At 37.4% G+C, this 25,076-nt stretch overlaps 1 protein-coding gene across 2 annotated transcripts in view; it reads right to left on the bottom strand.

The window, feature by feature from the left end:
- Positions 1–25,076, bottom strand: part of PALMD (palmdelphin) — a 54,285-nt gene that overhangs the window by 8,017 nt on the left and 21,192 nt on the right. For both annotated transcript variants that reach the window (XM_082452203.1, XM_082452204.1), the window contains exons 2-4: positions 22,605–22,685; positions 17,380–17,504; positions 109–223 (exon numbers count right to left, since the gene is read on the bottom strand). In XM_082452203.1, the coding sequence (XP_082308329.1) occupies positions 109–223; positions 17,380–17,504; positions 22,605–22,685 (321 nt within the window). The remainder of the gene's footprint in view (positions 1–108; positions 224–17,379; positions 17,505–22,604; positions 22,686–25,076) is intronic.

Below are 25,076 nucleotides of genomic sequence, written 5' to 3' on the forward strand. Positions count from 1 at the left end.
ATACAGTTTAAAAAATAAATTCTAAATGTGGATATACTTTGAAGAATTATATACTGTTTGTGGAATCACTTTGGGAGGGATTCAGTTTTAAAATTAGCTAATGCCTACCCGTATTATGTCTTCTGTTGTCCTCTCAACTGATTTTAGTTTCTTTAAAATTGCCTCTTCATTGGTTGAGATTTGCAGTTCAGCTTTTTCAAGATCTTGGATCTCTTTCTCAAGTCTGAGCAAAAAGAGATACTTTATATTACTTAAGACAGTACAAATACAGAGCTCTCAAATATATATTCCCCATATACAAACTTTACTTGGAATATTGAATGAAAGTATCCAGATACCTTCTAAGAACTTAGCATCACACCAAACATCACATTAAGTACATAGAAGATACCCAATACCTGACTTTGGCTTAACAATTTTCAATTAAAGTTTTTTATTTTTTATTTTTGACAAAGGGGATTCTTAGGTAAAATATTTGACCCTTGGTCCCATTTTCTTCATTGCAACTACTAATGTTGCTTCCACATGAAACAGAGATTTCTTTTACAAAGAGACAAGTTTAAAGTGGACCAAAAGGAATGGTCCATCTGTCATTTTCCTGTAGATTGCTAATTTTTCTTACACAAGTTTTCATATAAATTGTTTGGAGAAAACATTATAATTTTATTTTCTAGCCAAGCAACACTTTGTAACATTATAATTATTAAATTTGATTTAAAATCATAGCTATTTAACACTTAAAAACCCTGCATATCCTAACATTGAGAATGATACTTCATTTTAATTTCACAGTTTTCTAAAAGTTGTACCATATTATACTCAGTAGAGTGAAGAGGTGAGAAATGGACAAAATCTAGTACAGTGGCCTCAGCTGCTGCTGTTTATAGAGACTACTTTTCCTAGAAAAAAAAAAATGTTATCACATGGCCTGACAAAGTATAAGGGAACTCCTAGGGACAGAAACAGACATTTGAAATTAGATTGTTGCTTTCTGAGCTGGTATCTAGACTAGTTTAGAGCTGCATGTCAGACTCAAGTTAATTCCAGGGTGTGGCATCGTGACCTCTATCCTGGATAAAAACACACAACCACCAGCATTCAAAAAGTTAGTAAAGCTGGCCCTCGGCAGCCATGAAACACATGTAGTTTCTCAGCCAAATACTCTGAGCTCTCAAATCAGCTGCCTCAAAGGATGGCTGCTTAGATATAGCAGCTAGTTCAGGAGATGACAGCTGTGGGTATTAGTGTCAGCTAAGATAATTGTCAGTTTTTTTGACTTCCTTCTTTAAGATGGTCATGCATCTGGCAGCTCAAAATGCCTGTGCTACTGTCACACCAATAAAAGTCCAAGCTATGGTCAAGCAGATCATTCTCCTACTTATTGCTTTCATTTCAAAATTCTGACTCTCCTGCTGCCTCTGGCTGTTGGTAGTTGGCTGTTTATAGCTGAGGAGGTTTTCTTGCATATCACAGAATTCCAAATAAAATGCAGTACCTCCCGTTTCTTAGAAGTTACTGAGATGTGACGCCATTCTATTAAATTCCCTCCACATCCATGGAGCACATTTGCCCATCAGTAGAGTTGTGGGTATATATGTTGGTTGGTACAATAGAAAGTTCTATACTGAAAGTGATATATCTGGATTATTCTGTTTCTGCTACTCACTACTTGTGAGAGCCAATTCTTTTAACTTGCCTGAAACTCAGTTTTGTAACATGTACAATGAGAATATAGCACCTGCCTTACTTTATACAGAAACATGGTAAAGCTAAGAAGCAGTGATGTATTTGAAAGCACATTACATATAATTGATATCAGATGTAAATGTTATTATGGTATAATTATCAAAGGTTTTCTGCAATACACCATGTCTACTCCATGTCCTGTTCTGCAGGGTCCTTTACCTGACAGCATGTTAGAGACAGTCTAATGAGGGGCTTTTAGGTAGAAAACAAGAAGGTTCAAGTCATTGCTGTATAAAGCTCTGGGACCTCAGGATCCAGCTGTGGAACCAGGCGGACCTGGGTTTGAATTCTGGTTCATCTGTCAAGTTCCTGGGTGACCCTAGACAAGTCACCAGACCTTGCTAAGTCTCATTGTCTTCATTCATTCATTCAAAATGTTTGTTTAGCATCTACTTTATACCAGGCACTCTCCTATTTGCTGGGTTATAACAGTGAACAAAACAGAGTTCCTTCCCTCAAGGAGTTTACATTCTAGTGGACAACACACTAACACAGGGGCTGGCAAATAGTAAATACTTTAGGCTTTGCAGGCCACATTTGGTTTCTGTTCCATATTCATCTTTCATATTTTCCCTTTTATAACCTTTTAATAATATAAAAACCATTTCTAGCTCATGGCTATATAAAAAGTAGGCCAGGGCTAGATTTGCCAACTCCTGTAAATGTTGTGTGTGTATGACCCAGGATCAAATCTAGCCCTGGACTTTATATATATACATATGCGTATATATACATATATATACATATACACATCTCATATATACTTATAAACACACATATATGCAAATATATATACATAATAAACCAATATGTGTATATGTACACATATATACATTTATTTATGAAGAAAAATGTTTCCATGAAAAAAGTAGCATAAGGACCATAAACAGAAGAATAAGGGAGATGGAGAGTGCCTGGGGAGGGGGCTCTATTTTACAGAGTGTGGTGATGGGGAGTCTTTCTGACAAAGTGTCATTTGAGTAGAGATTGAAGGAAATGAGGGAGGGACACACAAGGGTGTCGGGGGAGTGTGCTTCATAGAGAGCGAAGAGTAATTTCAAAACTTGAAATGAGAGGCAAGGGAATAAGGAGGTGAGTGGTGAGAAATAAAGTCAGAGAGGGGGTAGCTGCCAGATCATAGGGGGCCTTCTGCATGGTAAGGCCTTTGGGGAGCCTTTGGGAATTCTGAGCAGAGGAGAAACATGCCAAGACATGAAATTTAAACAATTACATTGGCCGCGGTGTTGAAAATAGACTGGAGGGGGGCAAACATAGAGGTCTTAGTTGTTGAAATAATTCAGACGAAGATGGCTTAATCCAGGGTCCTTGCTGGTAGAAGAGTGAGAAGTGATTGGATTCTGGAAATATTTCAAAGGAAGAGCTGCCAGGCTATGTCGATAGATTACATATGAGAAGTGAGAGAAAGAGAGATGTCAAGGGTGATTCCAATGTTTGTAATCTGAATAATTGAAAAAATGTGAATGCAATTGACCAAACTAACCTGGGAAGGAGAAGGAAGGAGCTTGGTGAGGACATGTTAAATGTGAGACAGTCAAATGGTGATATGGAGAGGACAGATATAAAAGTTGGGAGCTCAGTGAAGTCTGGGTTTGAAGATATAAATTTGGGAGTTGGTATTTATAGCCATAGGAGTGGATAAGATTTCCTAGAAAATTAGGGATTCCAAGGACTGAATCCTGGGGCAATTAAGCATTTAGAGGTCTGGGCAATGTTATCTACTTCGTAGGGTTTAATAAGGAATGAAATAAAAGAAATAGCGAGCAAATGCTCGTTTCCTCCTGTCTCTGCCCTTTTCTATTCCTGGGGCACAGAGATAGAACTCTTGGTCTGCCTGGGCAATTACATCTCAGAGAAGTATGAAATGCACTGGTATTGGTAGTTGTTTTCCTCTGTAGAGAGGCCCATGCCTAACGTAATGTCATGTAGTTCTCATGAATATCTTTAGACTAATATGGTAAGAATATGAGGTTGAAAGCCTGCTAACCTCGTCAGAGTATCTGCTAATGAATGTTTTCGAAGGTTTTCAAGTCCTCAGTGAAAGCTGAATTAATATGAGGTTGTCGTCAAATGACACATCATGATATGTTTGTGAAAACAAAATAGAAACAAACACAGCCCCTTTTCTCTTCTTTATAACTTAGTTACAACCAACTCTTCATTAAATAGGTTAATAAGGAAGTATCTTGGTCCTAATTACTTAGAATTGCAAAATTCTGCCAGGAGATGCTTACTGATATAGAGCATTTCTTAAAATTCTCACTTCAGTATGCTATTTTTTATGTTGATTTGATACTTCTGTATATTATTTGTGGATAACATAAATATTATTAAGAGACAAACGTTAGACTTTTTTGTCTGACAAAGCTATCTAAAAGATTAGAATGTCAGTGGAAGTAATGGGAGACCTAGGAAATAGTAATTGAAGATAAGGAACCGGCTTCTCTCTAGCCTACCCCCTCAAAAGACCAGAACTCAGAGGGGCAGGCACTGTGGTAGCCCAGCAGTAGAAGAAGAGGTCTCACAACCTCTACACCAGATGATGTACCAAGTTTTTGAGGAATGAAGATTCTTAAGGAACATAAAACAAAAATTACAACTGGTAGGCAGGTGCTATCTTTGTATAGTTAGTACAGTGGGTCTCAACTGATGGCAGTTTCCTCTCTGAGGTCATTTGGCAATGTCTGGACACATTTTTGGTTGTCACAGTTTGAGAAGTGCTACTGGCATCTAGTGGGTAGAGGCTGGGGATGCTGCTAAACGTTCTGAATGCACGGCACAGTACCCCACAACAAAGACTTATCTGGTTCAAATAGTCAATAGTGCTGAAGTGGAGAAACGCTGGGCACCTAATACAGTGCCTGGTGTAGTATAGGTGCTTGATACATGCTTTACAAGGGATTTTGAAATATCTACCTCTGGTATATTTTTACTTTTTCCTCATTATTTCTCTCTTCTAATTAGCTGTAATATAGAATCCAAACTTATTATGTTTTGAATAGAATTTGATCATCCTATTTTTATTTAAAATTATCATTTGGGTTCACTTGATTTTCAAATCTCTCTCTCTCTGTATATAAATATATATTTATTTCCTGGCTCAGTGACCATTCATAATTGAAAGTATACTTAACCCTGATTTGAAGCTCCAAAAATGCAGGGAATTCCCTGGAGGTCCAGTGGTTAAGACTCCGTGCTCTCACTGCTGAGAGCCCAGGTTCAATACCTGTTTGGGGAACTAAGATCCCACAAGCCATGTGGTGCAGCCCAAAACAAAACAAAACCAAAAACATGCAGGGCTTAAATTAGGGCCTCATATCCAATCCTTTTCCAAAGGTTTCGAGTGGAGAGAATATTTAGCAAGTATAAGTGAAGAATTGGGGAAATATATATCTATATATCTGTATGTGTGTATAGGTACATTCATGTATACACATATATGTATATATGTATGTCTGTATTTTTGTGTGTGCATATATAAAATTTTAGTTTTACATATAAAAATATAAATTTATGTGTATATACATGCATATATAAAACTAAATTTTTTTTACTTGGAAAGCTTTGGGTAGGTCGCTGGGGGATAACTCTCTAACTTTCACCTGCTTATCTCTCAGCTGATGGGTTAGAATTTCCATAAGTGCTACCACCCCCATCTCTAGAAGGTATTACCTTCCCAAATCGGAATTAAGCTCCTAGAAATGCTGATTCAGTCTGGCGAGAAACAGGCAGCAGAGAAAGAGAAATATCCTTCCTGGTGCCTCCTGGGCTGTTAGGCGGGGTCTGATGGATGAGTTAGTACCTCTCTCAGTTTCTGAGAGATGGTGAGCAGACATCATGTGCCAATTTAGATAAGCAAAGTACATGAAAAAGGATTTGTAATGCTATCCATTATTGGAATCTTTCTTCTCCTTGCTTATTTGCTGGAGAAAAAGAGGGTTATTTTCAAGAGCTCCCTAGGTGAAAGCAGGTAGCTTTCATTTCATGCACTGTTCTAGTAATAATTTTCCTTAATCATCATGAGATAATATCCCCAATCCAATTCTAACACGCAAGTTATTGTCTTAGAAAAAAGACAGCACATTAATGCTGCATGCGCCAAGAAAGGGTTATTTCAGAAGGCAATTTTTCTGCTGCTAAGGGTCCATTTATCTCTTTCAGTTTTTGGTGGTGTTAACAAGGACTAACAACCTGACGTAGTTTGCTATTAGGCGCCAAACAAACGAGAAATCAAGAGAAAAAAATTCAAAAGTTTATGCCCTACCTTACAGTATTTCACTTGTTAGCAATTATAACAACATTTAATATGTACTGCGTATTTACACCGTACCAGGCACTGGCCTAATTAGTCCTCACAACAACCCCCATGAGTACTGTTATTAGTTCCTTTCAACAGGTGAGCAAACTGGGCACCTAGAAATACAACTGGTCCAGAGGCTTACAGGTAGCCTGTGACAGGATGGAATTTGAAATCAAGTCTCCGCCAATAGAGCCTGAGCTCTGAACTCCTTGCTGATTAGCCACCATGGGAACAAAACTTTAAAAAATGGATTCTTATGAACTTACAAACAACATTCATTTGCTCAACAGTATAAATGGATTTTTAAAAATTTCTATGATAAAAAAGTGAAGATTGAAATGCTAGCTGGGGTCTATCACAATGTAACGGTGCTGACTCATTACCTGTAAAGCTAATATTTCTCTCCTGATCTTCATTAGAGTGATTTTGTTGTGCAGAGAATTTCTCTGCTTAGTGGTCTAGTCAGTATGACCAGGATTAAAGTCCAGGCTTTGTCATTTTTCTCTTTGGCTGCTTGAGTTTGGTTTTTGGTAGGAGTTCTTAGAATAGTCTTTTTCAAAAGAGTCTGAGGTTTTCTAACCTAGTGCTACTTTACAGAGAGATTTTCTTTGCTTGGACACAAGATTATTGTTCAAAATAATGGAAGCTTTAGGTCTTAAATATAAAGCTGGTTATACAATTTGATTACAACTCCACAATTTGAATGTAATCACCAATGCTTTGTTTGCAATTAAATTTATGACTGGCTTTAGATACATACTTTGAAAGTACTGATGAATTAATACTTATGTCTCGGTAACTCAAGCTCTCTTATTAAAAGCCAGGACTACATAAAGAGAGCGCCAAATGGCCACTTCTCTGGGATGGCCTGAGTCAGCAGGTCTTAGACCCAGGCTGTGCCACTATTGATGTACCTCTGAACCCAGTCGATGGAAGTGCTAGGACCATCTCTCCAACCCCACCCCAGGCTAGACAAAAAAGGACCCAGTTTCTTTTTGGGACTTAAAGGCTCTCAGATATGTTTGCCTCCAACAGGGTGTTGAATTCAACATAGAGTTGTAAGTAGTTGTAATCCCTGACTCTTCCCTTGGGCCAGAGATTCTTTTCTTCCCCACTGAATCTTGGGAGAACAGGATGTGGCTGGTGGTTTACCTATGTTTTGTGAGGGTTTTTTTGGTGAGAGGAGGTCCACTTTTTTTCCCCAGCTCTACCCATGGAAACAGAAAGTAAGCTTGTATCAAAGCTAACTCACTTGGCATAATTATTGACCCCCTCCAAGCTTCAGTTTTCTCATTTGAGGAATAATATTCACAAAGGGTTGTTTTAAGGAGGTAAATGAGATAATGTTTGTAAGTCTCTAGCACAGGGCTTGACATAGAGGAATTCCTAAATAATGATTAGTTACTCCTTTCTCTTCCTCAGTTTTCTAGGGAGAGGAGGGCCCTCTCTGACAACTCCAGTGAAAGAGAAAACCTACCAGGTCCATTTTTGGATTTGATCTTCAACCTTGATATCAATGATTTTAGAGCAAGCATGGTGCTAATATAGCATCAGAAACACACCTGTCACCTAGAGGGGTGGGATGGGGAGGATGGGAGGGAGACTCAGGAGGGAGGAGATGTGGGGATATATGTATATGTATAACTGATTCACTTTGTTATAAAGCAGAAACTGGCACACCATTGTGGAGCAATTATACTCCAATAAAGAGGTTAAAAAAAAAAGATAATAAACATGTATAACAGCCCCCCCAAAAATAAAATAAAATAAAATAAAATAAAATAAAATAAATGTGCTCCACTCCAAAAAAAAAAACAAAAAAAAAACCTGTCCTTGAAAATACTGTTCTAGACAGAATACAAAAAGCAGTGCTCCAGCATTATTAGAATTTTCATAACATTTATGGGGATAGTGTCTATTTAATAAATGCAATTTAGTAAACAATGTCTATTTAATTAAAGAAAGAACATGCTAGTTTGCTTTGGCAACCCACTGATTTCTCCCCAAATCCATTCCTCCTGTTCTTTTTAGTAAGAGAACTCCCTGAGTTCCATGTGTCTCCCTGCTGCCCTGCTACAGACTACGTTTCCCAGTCTTATTTGCATTGAAATGATGTCATGTGACTAAATTCTGGCCAATAGGATATTAGCAAGCGTGACCTATGCAATTTTCAGGTCATAGCCTTAAACTAGAGCTGTTTGCCGTCCATTTATCTTCCCCTTCCTAAGCTGAAATGCAGATGTGGTGATGGTCAGCTGCCTTTAACCTTACAACCAAGAGCATCCCTTAGCGGGTAGCAAAGCAATAACACAGAAAGAAACAGGGTCTCTTGATCATCTCATGTAATGTCGCTGCTCCCCTCCCGTGAATTTCTCCCAGCTAGGATTGTTATGTGTAGGAGGAAAATGAACCTTTCTAATCTTGTTTAAGCCACAGTTCTTCTGGAGGCTTTTAAAGCAAAAAAACCAGTATGTTAATTATTGCATAACCTTATGGAGGATGAATCTTGGTCTGACAAATTTTATGAAATATTTTCATAATTTTTTTTGTTGATTTGCAGAATTAATCATTAGTATCTTGCATTTCAGGCAGTTCACCAGCAACAATAGAATAATAAATCAGTGTTTGCTCCTAGTGGTTAAAGAATTTACATGTTTCTAAATGATATATCAAATCTGACATGGTTTGTGTTGACATTAGCTAGTTAATATTGAATGGCTAAGGTTTGCAATGAAGAAAGGGAGTCATTTTATTTTTTAATCATAACTCATCTAAAAAATTTGCTCTGAAATCGCAATGGATACTATTGAATACACATAGTTGATGACTTTAATCAGGTATCCTTGACTGTTGTGTGTTGATCACATGTAATGGGCAGATACATTATTACTAATGGGTCAGAGGTTATAGATATTTTATCTTTACAGATAATGTGGCCAATGGGAATGTCAAACTATATTTTCCAAATAAAATTGGGAGTATGTAATCAGGTAGAAGGCAGGCTGTTTTGTTTTATTTTTAAAGTTGGGGTCCAATAACTTTCATCAAACATTTAACAAACTTTTATTAAGCACCTACTACATGTCAGGCACATTTTTTCACCAAACTGAAAAAAAAGTATATCAAAAAAGATGAAGAATGCTCCTATGAGTGGATATAGGACAAGAATTGCGTTTCAATCGGCCCTTGCCGAAGAGCATGTATAATAAGAAAGCTCTAACCCACCAGTGCAAATAATCACATGCCATGGGTAAGCCTGCCAGAGAATTAAAGGGCATTTGGCATACATCAAACACTAAGTTTGCCCCGAGTCAGATCTACTGCCTCTAACCCTGAGCACTGAAGAACAGGACAAGCAATACAGCACAGTAGCTTCAAGATAACTAGAAGCAGAGAGCTGGCCCAACAGTGACATTGAAACAAGTGTCAGTTTGCTCTGATAATTTGGAACAGAGCAGATGTTTAGAAAAGCTGAATAATTTATAGTTACATGTGAACGGATTTTACAGGGGTGAATCTCATCTCCTAATATAACTGTAAATATTAACAATTATCTTATGGGCAGACAATACTATCATGATTTGAAACTGCCTGGTAGGCATTCAAGAGATTGATTTAGTAGAAAACCAAACCCTCTCATTCAGAATAATGTTTTGTAAATTAAGGTATGCGTTTGCCATGAAAAACAAGAATCCAAACCGGTTTTCAGAGAATAAGCTATTTTTATGTTCAAGTGACAAATGTAATTTTCAAATGAACACAAATAAACGTACACCCGGGAGGTTGGTGTGATACGGCAAATTGGTTAGTTATGGGCTTCTCAGATGTTCTGCCAGTGACCTTCAAATACTGTCATAGCCAGGTCATGGCAAGTTAACTGCAGATATGCTTATCCATGATTTTGGAAAGCTTTTTTTTCTTAAAAGAAAATAAGTTGTAGGGGAAAACTATTTTTAGTGAATATACTACTTGTAACCATATTATGAAATGACAAAACATATTCAGTGATGTATACAGCCAGTGACTCTCTCCATTCAGAAATAATTACTGGCTTAGTGTCTTGTAACCGTTAACATTTATCTCTAACAGTATTATAGAGCAGCCACTATATTTTCTGCTTTCTATCCACTTCATTTTGACTTTGCGCCTAGTGTTAATTGTTCATATTTGATGCCAAGAACAGGACTCTTATTATTTGAACACCAAAAATATAAATTCCTACCTCAGTATAACACAGAATAACCAACAAAGACCAGTTAGCCTGGGGTGGTCTAAATGAACTAAGTGACAGTTGCTTTATGTCAGACAAAAGATGCATTGCAAGGGGGTGGTGTGGAAGTTTTCTGAGCTATAAATTTAGTCTCTGGGGACTCTCCTGGGGAATGGGGAAGCCTAGGCCCTATGGCAGCACAGACTCTTTCTCTAACACAATGAGTCTCTGCTTTTGAACGTGACCGCCACCTGGAAGATGGATCACTGAAACGAACTCTCCTCCCACTTTCTGGATTGTTCAGTTGTTCCTTTTTTCCTTCTTTACTCATGCCAATACAGCCAAAGATCTATGACATCCCTGTTAACGGCCTTAAACTTGTGTTTCAAGTTACCGAATATTGTTTTGAATGAGATATGTAATGTAAAAGTACATTGAAAAGTTAAAGGATGTAAAGAGAGGTAAACAAATAAAAATTTGCTTTGAGGAGTTTATGATTCTTAAATCTCCTCTAGAAGAACAAAGACTTATATGTGGCGGGTTCTTAATAAATGTTCATTGAAATGAATCAAGAATAAGCAGGGTGAAGCATGATGGAAAGGGTCTGGAGTCAGAAAGATCTGTGTGTGACTTATAGGTCAGTTGTTAAAAGGTTCATAGCTTTCTGTGCTTTAGTGTCTGTATGTGTAAAACAAGGCTAATTAGACTCCGCTCAGAGAACTGTCATTCTCAAAATAATGCTTAGTACATAATATGTACTCTGTAAAGGATAGCTGTTGTTACTGAATTGCAGTCGGGTGAGGAGAGGACTCTCAGAGGTTATTCTAATCTACCTTTCAGCTTACCATTGTGGTGGGGGAGTGTTTATTCCAGGTAACCATTTAATCCTTATTTCTACTAACATATAAACAAGATTGGCAGGTATGAGCAAGAGAGAATGCTGGAAGGCAGGGATAAGGAAATAAAAAGAGCATATGAAGAAGGGGGAAAGTGAGAAAGTAAAATGATGAGATGGTAAAACATGCTATCAACAATTGCCTCAAAAACCAGGGGCACTATAGCCATGTAACTTTGCCCTTGACTCAAGATAGTTGGGTGTTTATTTTTTATTTTTTAAAAAATTTCAAGACATTCCTTTGTAGTTTATTAACATTCAAATCACTGTCTAATCTTCATCTGGTCTCCTTAAATATGTGGTATTTTCAAGTCCATTCATCCATCCATCCATCCATCCATCATTCATTCATTTATTAAGCTATGTAGTCATAGATACTCCTACTATGTGCTAGGAATTGTATTTTTTTGTGGGGGGAGATAGATTTTTTTCCCCCTTTTTTTATGCTGAAAATTTGGTTAACTTAGCTCTTTTTGTTAAATTTAAAAAGCTCCTGAATTAAAAATAATCAGAATATCTGGGAAATTAAAAATAACCACAGATGAACTATTACAAATCTGGTAAACGAGTTAGTCAAATATGGGCAGTGAAAAACATGCTTGGAATGATTTTGACTGAGATAATTGCCTCAGAATAATTTCTTGTGTGTTTCTAGGCAACAGCAAATTTAAGAAGAAACAAATGGTGGGGTTTTTTTTCTCCCTTTTTGCCTTTTTTCCCTTTATCTTCTCTTATGTTGTCACAGAAGAGCAGCTTGTCTATCTCCATGCAGTGTGATGTTAGATGTGGCTGGTTGGGTCAGAGCAGGAAGACAGAAACATTTAGCCTTTGATATTTTCCATGCAGCATGTGCCACTGTGTTTGATGAGACATTATTTTCACTAAGGTACAATTGGCTTGTACAGGTAGGTAAGAACATTAGGTAGCGGTTAAACTTGGATAGAAATATTAATGAGCTAAACTTTGGTAAACCATAACCAGCAACAAAGTCATTTAAGCTTTATATTTCTACATCAGTACTTCGGGTTCCTTTTTGAAATTGAATCTTGCCTGCTATCTTTTGAGTTAACTGAGTAGTTTATTGCTCTACACGCTGTTGAGCAGAGTGTATTTTCTAGTTGTCCATCTCCACTTGTGGAGGGATTTCCCTTAAGTGATGTGAGTTCGCTATAGCTGCTATAACAGCCCACTATCCAGCTTTTCTCATGACATACAATCACATAGAAATCCAAGCTTCACATGCACCTTCCCATGAGTACGATACGTGGAAGGCAGTTTCTGCCTATTTGGAGATGAATGAAAGTGCATTAAAGAAAGGCAAAAAAAAAAAAAAGAAAGGCAGAAGGTCAGAAGGGTACTTTGGAATATTAAAAAAAAATTCTTACTAGGGAACATTTAATCAGAAGTAGATAATCCTTCTCAAAGGGAATGCAGTGTATTTGCATCATTCTCCTTGGCAGTTAACCTTTTGCATTTTATGCTTATGACATTTCTTTCAGGCACTCTGTGTGCTCCAATTGAAGTCAGAGGTCTTTGGACACAGTACAAAAAGTAGCAAGTATCTGGAAGGGAGCTTGATGCAAGGCAGTTTGGCAGAGGGAGTCATGGAGAACTGCAGGGTAGCTAGATAGCAAAGAGGAACCTAGCAAGTGAATGACATAGCTCCCTTGGACACTTCTTAGGGTGCTTGGGGTGTCTTTTGGGTGTAGGTATTGGATGGAGGAAAGCAGCAGAAGTGATAGAACAGGATTTCTAATTCAGCCTATAAATCTGTGCACATGGATATTTGGATTGAGAAGTCAGTGCTGGATTTGCACCTGCGCCTACAATCAGGAAGTAAAGGGTTCACTGGTCACACTAAGAGCAAGGCTCATTTGGGAGGCAAATTGAAACTCTAATTTGAGCAAAGTGATTCAGAAGATGTTCAATACAGTTTTCCTCCTGGGAACGTTTTCTCCTAAGGTATTAATCAGGGCACAAGTCAAAGTGCTCACTAATATTGTTCCAGAGCTAACGTGTGACTCAGAAACAAGAACTATGGAAACCCACTTAGTTTCTGAAATGTTGCCTCTCTTTGAAAGGAAAAATGAGAGGATAAATATGAAGACATACTTTACTTAAAGGTTATGTGTGAGTCAGGGAACCTCTGAGTGTTTTTAATATGATAAAGAGTCATATGAATGTCTCTATAAAACGATGCATATAAGAGTGAAATGATAGCATGGATTGGAAATTAAAAATGCTGTAGAGGATAGCTTTTATAGGATTTAACTTTTGTAAAATTTTGCTATGGATCCAAGACACAATTTACTTTTATGATTAGGACTTTTAATTCGATTTTAAATTCTGGCTCTTAATTTTTTAGCTGTGTGACATGGGGCAAATTAGCCTCTATAAATGTCAGTTTTCTCACCTGTTAAATGTTATCTCCCTCATAAGATGGTTGTGAGAATTCACGAAATAATATATATGAAGTGCTTAGTACAGTGCCTGGTCTACCACAAATGCTCTGTAAAAATTAACTGATATTATTAACATTTTAGTCTTCAAACCATAAAGAAAATCCATCAATTATTTTCCCTATGGAAAGAATCTTAGTTGGGGGATAACCTCAGATTACTCAAAGAAAAAGATTCTTTGTACTAGCATAAAGGAATGAGAGATCTTAGCCAAAAGATGAAAATCTCCAGATAAAGCTCTAGGCAGTGTCCTTCTTTTAATTATTTTTGATTCCTTATAAGAAATAGTATCTAATGTTTTTTGAACACCTACCATGCGTCAGGCACTCGTGAAGTTGTTTCACTCATCCCAGTCCCGTGAAGTGGCTTATGATGGTCCACTATTACAGACAAGGAAATTGAGGCCCAAAGAGATGAAAGAGCATGGCCAGGCTTATGAACTATGGTCGGCAGAACAGGAATTTGAATGCCAAAGACCACGCTCTCTCAGTTCATCGCGTGAAACCGTGGAAGTAAAAGGAATGCAAACTTCATGGGCAGTCTGGCCTTGCTACAGACTCTGAGGTAATAGCAACATTTCTATTTTGATGTGCCTATTAAAATCTTATCCTGTAGCTGAGAGGCCTGGCAGATGGCAAATGTTACCCTTGAGCAGGCACCGAAGTCGGGTGATAAATCACATTCAGGGATTGGGATACTTTCTCTGCTTAGGGAAGGAGGATGGCTCTGCCTACTTCAGCCTCATCAGTTGGCTTGGTTGCCATTCAGAGCTTACAGGAAAATGCACTGTATTTAGCTGGTAATAAAAGCCTCTTAAGCACTGTGGGTAGTTGTTTCTGAAAAAGAATGAATTTAAAAACATGTACCTGATTATTTAGCAGCTTTAGAAATACCTGAGGAAAAAATGTTCAGTTATCAGGTAAAGCTGCTTTGGCAACGTGATTTCTATAATGCTAGGCAGCAGTGGAGGCTGCTGAATACTGACAATGCACAGTTATTTTTTGCCTCCGTAGGTTGCTTCAGAATGTTCTGTTCCCTGCACATTTTAAAGGAGATAAACATGCCTTTATGGGTCGTGATGGTGCAAATTCTTTACTAGCTCTTTGCAAATACATCTTTTTAGGACTACTCCTTAAACAATGCAGTTTGCTGTTAGGTGTCAGGTATTTTACTACTTCCAGAGCATTTACACCTATAGCTCTCTATTAACTTTACAGCTGGAGAGCACTGAATTTGACTCACTTTGAGACCCAAATCTATCCTTTACTGGCTCTGTGATCTTAATGAAGTCCCTTATCCTCTTTGAGCGTATTTCTTCATCTATGAAATGGAGGTGTTGATGCTTTCTTTCTAGGATTGCTGTGAGTAATAAATGACTTAATGGAAGTGCAAGTGCTTTGTAAATTGCACAAGGCCATTTAAAAATGAACCATTACTGTTATTATTATTTATATTTGGGGATTAAAATCGTTTGGTGTTAATAAAGGAGCACTGATGGGTTAATGACATCCTAAAGATCTAAACTAAAGTCGCAGTGAGATGCCAGATATTGGGTAATGAATAGACATTTAATTGGTAGTTGAACAAAGACATTAATTGGACGTGGAAGAAGGTCCTGATTGTGGTAAAGGCTGTTTGGAGAACGCAGAACCAAGGGACAGAACATGCTTCAAAGACTTCTTACAAGATAATGACTTTTCAGTCCACAGAGGTTGCTGTGTGCCATTATTTTATAGGCAGCATGGGATAGTCAAATTAAGTAGTCTCTGATCTACCACTTCCTAACAGTGTGAATTCTTTAATCTCTCTGCAAAAAGTGAAGATTGTAACACCTGCCTTATAGGGTTATGAAGATTAAATGGGATGATATATGCAAAACGCCTGGTACATAATACGACTCAGCAGCTAGGTTTCCTCCTCTTCCTCCTACTTCTCCTCTTCTTTCTCTCCCTTGTTTTTGTTCTTCTTTCTTCCTCCCTTCGTCCCTTCCTTCCTTCCTCCCTCCCTTCCTTCCTCCCACCCTCCCTCTTTTTCTCTGTCTTTCGTCACAGAGGAGCTCTAACTAGGCAAGCCACTACCAAAGCTACTAGAAGCTTATGTGATTCTCAGAGCATTCAGGCAAGGCCTGAAAGCAATCAGTAGAGTCCTAGTAAATTCTCTTGGATTACTCAGAAAGCAGCCCAGACTCGTTAATGGACTTTGAGTATATGTAGCTACTTCATTTATCATCAGATGCAGAGAAAGTCGTAGGTGTTCAGTATGTGGAAAGACTCCAAAGAAGGCACTCTGAGGGGAAGAAAGGAGGTGTCTGTGCAGGGCAAGGGTTTACAGGGATTAAATTCAGAGCTCCTTGAGAGATAAGGATTGTGTGTGGAAGGGTGAGGAAAGCAATCATCAACTAAACCAGACTTTGTTAGGAAGCTTTTGCTAAGGGATGCCTTACGAATAATCAAGTTTTCCAAACTGTAGAGTTGATTTATTGAGTTATTTTAAAAGTATTTACTATCTGCCATTCAGCAGCAGTTCATATCTTTGAACAAACAACTGAGGAGTTTATAAATATAAACATTTCAATTATAAAATATAACTTTAAAAGAATTGTTAATTTAAAAACATCTAAATAAGAATGAGCAGTCAATGATTTTAGCTATTAAATATACAAGTGTATGAAATTAAGCTAGTAAAATAAAAATCAGTTGAAAAAAGAAAGTTTGTTTGTTTTTTTTCCATGTTGTCAATTTAAGGCCTAATGCAATCTGTTTACATAGTGTGGTGAGTATGGACAAAATGTGGTCATAGCACAGCTACTGGATATTTTTATCTTCCCGGTCTTTCCTATGGTCCTCACAAAAGATAACTAATTTGCAGTGAGTGAGGCTTTGAAAGTTACCTAAGTTTCAAAGATGTGTAGGCTTTAAATTATTGTCATTATTATACCACAAAAAATTCCATCTTTTTTCCATGTGTGGGCTAGAAAATGGTTCTGACATTTCTCACATCTTTTTCTTCTGTGCTATCTATATTTTGTGATAATATTAATAATCCCATCTTATATTTGAGCTTTCCAATTTTTTTCAGGTCCAACACCTCATTTTAAGCCAAGGCAATTAAAAAACTTTACTTGCTATATCCGAAGTTGCTGAGTCTGTACTAATTGTGTATGATGGTCAGGAAAGGACACTGAGAAGTGAAGTCAACCCCTGTGACCAATCAGAGAAGTAGGAGAGAGAAAATGTTAGTGAAGTAGTCCTATAGTGTCTTCTCTTCCAAAATATCATGGCTGAGGCTAGGGAGGGCCTGGGAGGAGGTGTGATGGGGGGAGAGTCCGCACACACCCTTATAACTGTCACCTGTCCTAAGATGAGAGAGTGGGTTGAGGCAGTGAAGAACTGCTTTTGATCTCTTGCCAAATGCCATGCAGGTGCTAGTAGTTTAGCACATGCACTTATTAATCTGTTCAACAACTCTGAAAGATAGATAATGTTACTACCATTTTGTAGATGAGGAAATGGGCTCAGAGAGCTATGGGTAAGTCACCCATATGTATTTTAAAAATGAGTCTCGTGTTGCTATGTTTTGGGGACCTTTACAGCAAAATTTCTGTTGTTGCTTTCTGGTGTGTTTTCTTAGTCTTAGAAATCCAAATGGAAGATCTGATTGTGCCCCTAAAAAGGAGAATGGCTTTTATACATTCAACATGGGACAAAGTCAAAATAAAGGTAGTTGTGGAGTATCTCAGAGAGGGCCATACCTGAGGATACTTTGTTCTAGAACCTGGATCTGGTGCTGGTCTTGTTGATTTTGTTTCTTCATCTCTTCCTGTTCTTTTCCACTGCTGATTCCATCTAGAAGCCATTTCTCCCTCAAGGCCTTTTTCTGATATCAGGAAACATAAATATATGTTCTTATATCAATCGAAACTTCCAAAATCTGAATGCTTTCAAATCTTATTAATTTCAATAGTGGAAATATTAAAGAGAAATTGTTTTCTCTCACTGTCTTGCCTGAATAAATGTGATAGTTTCCTACTTTGCACCCTTCTTGACCACCTTCTAAAGCCAGGGTTTATGTATCTGAATCCTATGTATATCCTAAGGTCTAGTTCAGGTCCTCCTTCTCTATGAAGATCTCTGTCCTACCTCTGCATCTTCCCCCACCCCCCCGCCCCCCACCAGCCTTACTTCACCCCCAGGGAACTCTCCTTCTTCAGAATCACACAGCAGTGTATGTTTACCTATACTGTATGTTTACTGTATTTTTAACAGTCATGTAGGGACCTCATCATGATGATGTCTTACTATGATTTGTTGGGTTGATGGGTGTATATCTTGTGTCAAAGTAGCAAGCTCCTTGAAGCCATTTGCTATTCATCCCAGTGAGAGTATGTAGTGACCCCTCCAAAAAAAAAAATCTTTTGTGGGATTAATTGGAATGGTGGGCAAAACAAGAGATTGCCATTGTATCTTAAAGTAATTCAATGACAGTCTTAGGCTCTGTGGTTGACATTTATTGTTTTGCCTACCCAGTACCCCTTCTTTCTTCTGAGAGCCTCCTTGGTTCTAGATATCCTTTACGTTCAGCTCCCTACTCGTTCCAATCATATGATACATAAAATTCACCGATCTGTCTAAATATTTGTGAGTTGAATTTTTGTCAACTTTAATAAAACAAAAAAGATTTATGTTTCATCAGGTGGAAAAAAATCCCCTCGAATTTGCATGAAAGAATTACATTCCTGGACTTGAGCCTAAGAAGACAAAGCAAATGAAGAAGACCTGTAAATTTCAGGGGGCTTTAGCTAGCATCCTGTCTGTATCTCAAGGGAAAACTGTTAGATATTATTTTCAAAGTGTTTGTTTGAGTTTCTTCTTTTCTTCCTGAAGAAAAGTACTGTCACTATATATCTATCTACCTTTGTAAATTATTTGTTCAATAATTATTCCCTGGGAATTTACTGTTTCTAAAGTGGTGAGGAGAGAAAAATGGGAATTTTCCTTATTTTTTTGACACTTCTCTCTCTAACACCATGATTAGAATGAAAGCAAGTAAGAGGAATATTTGTCTTTTTTAAAAACATGCTTTTTTTTAAAAACAGAATTAATACAACTGGAATGTAAATACCTCTGAATTTAAAATAAATTTAAATAAGGTTGATTGGGCCAGATAATTACCAAAGGAAGTTTATTTTAACTAAGGCAATTTTTTTTTCAAATCATTAAAAATATTACACTGATTACAAATAAATGTTATTTGGAATTATAACTTGTAGAATAGATGAAATGTGGCCTGCTCTAGTTGAAGCAATGAGGGGGCCTGGAAGCCTACAGATGCACAGGACACAGTTTGAAAACCATTAGATTAAGTCAGTAATTATCTCAACCCAGATCATCATATTTGTGTTGGTTTCTTTCAGAGTTTCAAGAAATTGCATGTGGACAACACACCCCATAAAAGCAGTTTGTATTATTCCAGTTTGTAGCCAGATTCCTTCCCACAATGTTATCTTTTCCCTTAATTATAGCTGTTTAGTTGTTTGTAAAAATGTGTTCCCACAGACACAGTAAATATTATTAATAAAGGTCAAGATTTATTTCCTGATAATATGCCAAGAAAATCTCAATATATCAGCATTTAAGAATTTACCTTGATTTTAGTTTATTTTTATTTGATGGAATATGATGATATCTAATGCACAGTAAAGAATATAGATGACATCCATCAAAGTAAATTACAGTTCTTACAAACCACCTACAAGGATAGTTTCAGTCAATTACATCCATATCACTGTAAGAAACACTCAGATGGGATGGTCTTATGATGCTGAGTTGTAGAGGGTGGAGAATGGCTCCTGTGACATAATTAAGTTATGTTGGGGCTTCATTCTTGGTTCTTAGTCTGGTTAGGACTAAGAATAATTTTAATTTTAGCCTTATAAGCTTTGTTCATAGTTCAGGAATTGTCATTTAACTCTGGCAGAGAACTTTTTGCCTCTAAATATAAAATATATAATTTGGATGTGCAATCAGAATGATATGGTATAATCACATATTGTGGTAACCACAAAGTTATTTTGCTTTTATGTCACAGTTTAGACTTATGCTTTAGTCTATGAGATTGAGGAATAGAATAAAATCTATTTCACAACAATGACATTCAGAATCAAAAACCATAGTAACTAAATAAAAATATAAGTGACATGCAGGTAGTAGATCTTCTGGCAGTTTTTTAGGGAAAGGTTTTCCTGAAGCACTTCTATTCTGCACAGCAGTTACAGGAGACGTTAAGAATAAATTAGTTTTTCATACCATGATTTAAATGGACTTCCAGAAATGTTTTCTAGGTTGAGTACTAGGCAAGAAGATCAAGAGTGGACAAGTCTCAGAATGTTTGAATGTGAGAATGCTGTTAATGGCCGTGGAAATTCCCTTTCCAGGATGTCATTGGTATGAATGTCAGGTTCCAGAGCTAAAGGATATTAGAGTGAGTTACCACAACTATTTTGAAGTGTGTGTACTGCTCATACAGAAGGAGCACTTTGTAAATATTTACATTTGTGTTGTTTAAAGTGAGTCATTGACATGTAATGAAATAATTTGCAATCGGGAAAGTGGTGAGGATAGTCACTGGAATGGAGACAAATGGATGAAGAAGAAAATAAAAAGAAAGGCTGGTAATTGCAGAAGCCAACAGATTTTTTGACTTGGTGAAGATATTTTGGAATCAATTTTTAGAACACTTCTGCACATTTTTGAACCCTATTTTGGAATTGTGCCTAGTTGCTGTTGGAATAGCCAACCATTTTCTGCAGAACTTGGAAGAATGTACTTACTGAAACAGCCATTCTCTCCTCTATGTTCCCTTTGCAGTTGATGCCTTGAGTACAGTGTTCATCACAGTATAAATGTCATTATAAGTTTATGTGTCAGTTACCATTTAAGGGCACAGATCAAACTTATTTTATATTCTTAATGTCCAGCTTAGTACCTTGCACGTAATAGGTGCTTAATAAATGTTTATTGACTGAAGGCTTTCTACTTATCAGTTAAGACTCAGGTTAAATCCCACACCTTTAACAGAACCTTTTTTGACCACCCCAGATTAAAGAATTATTAATGCTTACACTTATGCTTAAATTTAAAAAAATCATCCTTTAACTTGTACTAATTATTTACTTAACCTTGAATTTCCCACTAGGTTGCAAGCAGAAGGGCTACAACTCTCAAGGCCACTGCTAGTCTCTAAGGCATTAATATGCAAATTAGGAAAAGGTATAGTTCCCCACTCCTACTCCTTCAGGTCAGTGCACAGCTTGGGAAGGTGGACAGCACTTTTGTGCAGAGAGAAAGAAACTTTGTCCTCCAGACAGAAGCAGCCCTGTGCCAGAGCGCACGGTTCCAAGGGAGTATGGGCAGGATTTCAGCACCCCGCTCTCTCAGGTAACTTTACGCAGTAAACCATCTGCACAACTGTGTGCTGCAGTCCAAAGCATGATACATGCTTTGATTGGATTGGATTAGAAGAGGTCTTCTGGGTTCCAGAAAGCAAACCTCTAGGGAACAGTATATATTACTTTTCGGACTGTTTTTGTTGAGTACTGAAATGAGGTGTCACCTCAGAAATGGACCTCTCAGTGTGTTAGAATTTTCCTGTGTGAAACTTACTTCCTAGAATGAACAGAGAGGATATATAAAACTTTTCTCCTACTGTGAACTCTAATGTTGTTTGGCTACTCATTCTGCAAGGATAGCAATTACTCAGAAGCAGTAATTAGTTCACTGTGAGATCCAAATTGCGTGTGTGTGTGTGTATGTTTGTGTGTGAAAGAGAGAGAGAGAGAGAGAATGATTTTGGAGTTAGAAATTGCCTATCTCAAAAATTGCTGTAGACTTGCTTTTGACTTCATTTGACTTGTATCAAAATGACTTGGTAAAATTTGTTATTTCATTGATTATTCTGGGAGTACACACTGCATTTCTTGGCTATGTCTCCTACTCATGTAAATTCAATGTGACAAACTGTAAGGATAGCAGATTGACTACACATTGAAATTATTCATCAAACATTGGAAATGTCAATTTGTATAGGAGCAAAGAAGCAAACAGAATCCAGAGAACTGAGGCTAATTGGAATCCTAAACTGTGTCTTTTTTCTCTCAAGAGGTGGTTACTTGATCCAACAGAAAGATGGATTTAGCTGAATTCCGCAAGTTTACCAAAAGATTGTAGACCCCACTAGTGTGCGGAATTGTTTCACTGAGGGATTTATTACATCTATGGATAGAAGCCCTGCCAGGTAAGTAGTTTCCTGCTTGGGCCTGTTCACAAGGAGCTCCTGTTTGTCATTTGGTTGCACCCTATGACTAAGCTACGTAATAAAATGTGAGACTCAATGTGCTTAAATTACAAAATGACCACACCCATGAAAGATGTAAAGTCTGATTTTAAAAATGGAGGTTTATTTTTGGTTATGATCTCATGTTCTGTCAAAACAAAATAAAACAGAACCTTGAACCACACTCAAACAGCACTGAATTCATTGCACTGAGCTTTTAAATACGAGCATCCTTGAGCAGGCCAGACACTGTCTGCTTTGCACGCCCTGGGTAAGGGCTGGCTTTTCATTGATTTCAAAAGGGACTTCCCAGCTGGATCCACTCCCGAGGGATGTTAAGCAAGACTGTATTCAGGGCTAAACTATTGAGACTGAATTCTCAAGGTTACCCAAGAAAGTGAGGAAATTCAGTAATAAAGGGTAAAAGTAATAAAACCATGTTTTCAATTTTCCACATGTTTGCCAGGAGGTATTAGTCTCATATGCAAATATTATTAGCTTATTGGCTTCCCTTATGGTTATTAGGGTGTTAGTATAACTGTTGGAATTTTTTTCCTTCCTAAAGCATCTTTACTACTGAAATTTGAGTGCAATTAGAATATTTGAATGCAAAATCATTGAAATGAAATTAAAGTCATAAGTTACCTTCAAATGCTGGTGCTTTAGTTTTTCTTCCTCTATTTTCAAACGCTTCTGTGAGATTTCTTCCTGTATTTTTCTTTTATCCTGCAATAAAAAGTGTTCCAACATAATCTATTTTTTTTCAATTTGCTTAAGTATGTTTCCTTGGGGATGCTGTCATTATCGAATGGCTGGCCAGTGGTATGCTCTTGGCATTGGTATGAAGCTGCTTTGGAAACTCCTATTTCAAGGCAAAGGAGAGCAAAGTGAGACATTCAAAGCATTTTACTGATGGAAAATGATATAAGGTGCTTTTTCAAAGAGAATTTAAAAATATTTTAATGTCTTTCCTTCCCCCCTCATCTTTTCTATCTTCCCCATTAAGTCTAACAAGATTGAGCTACTTAGAGATGCAATGGAAAATGTGAATTTTGAAATAGGAGGGAGTTTTGAAATAGGCATGAGGAAACATTGTGAGGAGAGAGACTGTTCCTGGCATAAGGCTGAAGAAACTGCTGGGTAAAAGATCTGCTTATGTGGGAAAACAGGATAGCCTACAGAGCATTAGAACGCGAGGAAACTAGAAAGTGAGACTGTTTCCTTCTGTAAACCTTGCTATGGGAAGAGAGAGAGAGAAAAAAAAAGGGATCAGATAATGCATGTTAACACTAAGCGGGCTTTTAGCAGAGGTTAAAAAAATTCATGGAGAGGTATAGTATCTTTCACCAAGTTTAAATTGCAATACCTTAAAATCCCAGATAGCATAACTATTGATACACAGAAGCTGTACTTTTTAGAAAATAGAGCCTGTATACTATATAGAAAGCCTGGTTTCAATTTCTGGCTCTGCCATTAACTAGCTGTGTGTCCTGGGACCAAATCCTTAACTTGGTGCCTCATTACCTCATCTGTAAAATGGAAGTAATAAGGGCATCTACCTCATAAGATGAGCATTAAATTAGCTAATATATGCAAAGGCTACTAGAACAGTGCTTGACACATAGTGCTCTACAAGTATTTGTTTAATACAATTAAGTAAATAAACGCATAATCTGTTAATCACACAGAAAGCAACACACTAATTCTGGTAATGGTTCCATTGGTCTGAAATGTTTTAGAGATTCCCTGTCTGGAGTTGTTTGAGACATTTTACAAGCCATGCAAAAAGGCCCTTATTTCCTTATTTTTTGACCAGAGGTGACATTGTCCTCCATCTTATTTATGAGTTGTTTTTAAATCTGCTTTCAAAATTGAAAACTCCCAAAGGTAAACATTTGTTTCCAGTGAAGACATCTAAAAGAATTTGAAGCAGGCTCAGGAGGTAATTTAGAAGGAGGAATTCCAAAAATATTTGGCAGCATTATTGAAACAAGTGCATGGCTTCCTGATGTGACTCCTTTGAAGGTAAATCTCCTTTTTGATGTATAAGTTCAGGTATATTTGTTGAATGTAACAGCATTCATTTGAACATACATTGCTGTCCAAATTTATGTCATGTTTCTCTTTGTGTGTAAGAAGTGTATATGACCTCATCTGTATTGTTTTTTAAATTTCATAAACAGCTCTTTTGAAAAAAAAAGAGCTAGGCAACAAGCATGGATATTCAGATTCACTTGTTTGTTTGGATGAAATCTGGTCATTAGGAATAAAAACTATGAAGACCTCTGTGAGTCAGTTCTCCATTATATCTCAAAACTGTTACCAAGCAAATATTGGTAATATTTTAAACTTATTGTGCCAAACATTTTGGTAAGTATTTTTCAGGCACTATTTAACTTAATAGTCATACTAACACAGATATAATAATATTACACTTAATAGTCATGATAACAAAGAGATATTGTAGTATTTTCATTTTATAGAAGAGGAAATGGAAGTTTCCGGAGATTAACTAACCAATCCAGGTTCTCACAACTAGTGAGTGGCAGAGCCAGGATTTGAAGCCAGGCAATCTGAGTTCAGCCTCTTAGCCAATTCACTCTACCATTTCCCTGAGTGGGAAATTAGTCCAGCTTCTCACATCTTCCCCATTGCCCTGTCTATCGGGAAGTACTGAGGTCTGGAGGCCAGCACAACCAGCGCCGGAGGAGGGCCCCTCATTAGAAAGGCGCATATTTTTAGTTCCCTGCGTGCTGGTGTGCAAACCGCCCACCTCTCTCCGTGGAGAGCCCATAGAAAAGAGCGCGTTATGTACGTGTGACCGTGACTGCTGAACCCAGCAACGCTTCCCCACCACTGCCGGTAACCAGTTTGGGTTGTTTGTTTCATCCTGAGGTTAGTAATAAGTTAATGAAAGCTGTGGGTAGAGGCAGGGCGTCTAAGTGTTTTGGCAACACGATGCTTATCGAAGGGTTGCTAAGGAATACCAATGTTTTGTCACTCAGAGGTAATGTGATGCCTCTCTCATATCAGTCTAGGTAGTTAAGAAGGTAATTTTATAATGTTATGGGCATGACTCTATTTTAAGACAGGAGTACTTTTGCTCATAAGATATTC

The sequence above is a fragment of the Balaenoptera physalus genome (genome assembly GCF_965194825.1).
Source record: "Balaenoptera physalus genome assembly, chromosome: 1".
Classification (NCBI taxonomy): domain Eukaryota; kingdom Metazoa; phylum Chordata; class Mammalia; order Artiodactyla; family Balaenopteridae; genus Balaenoptera; species Balaenoptera physalus.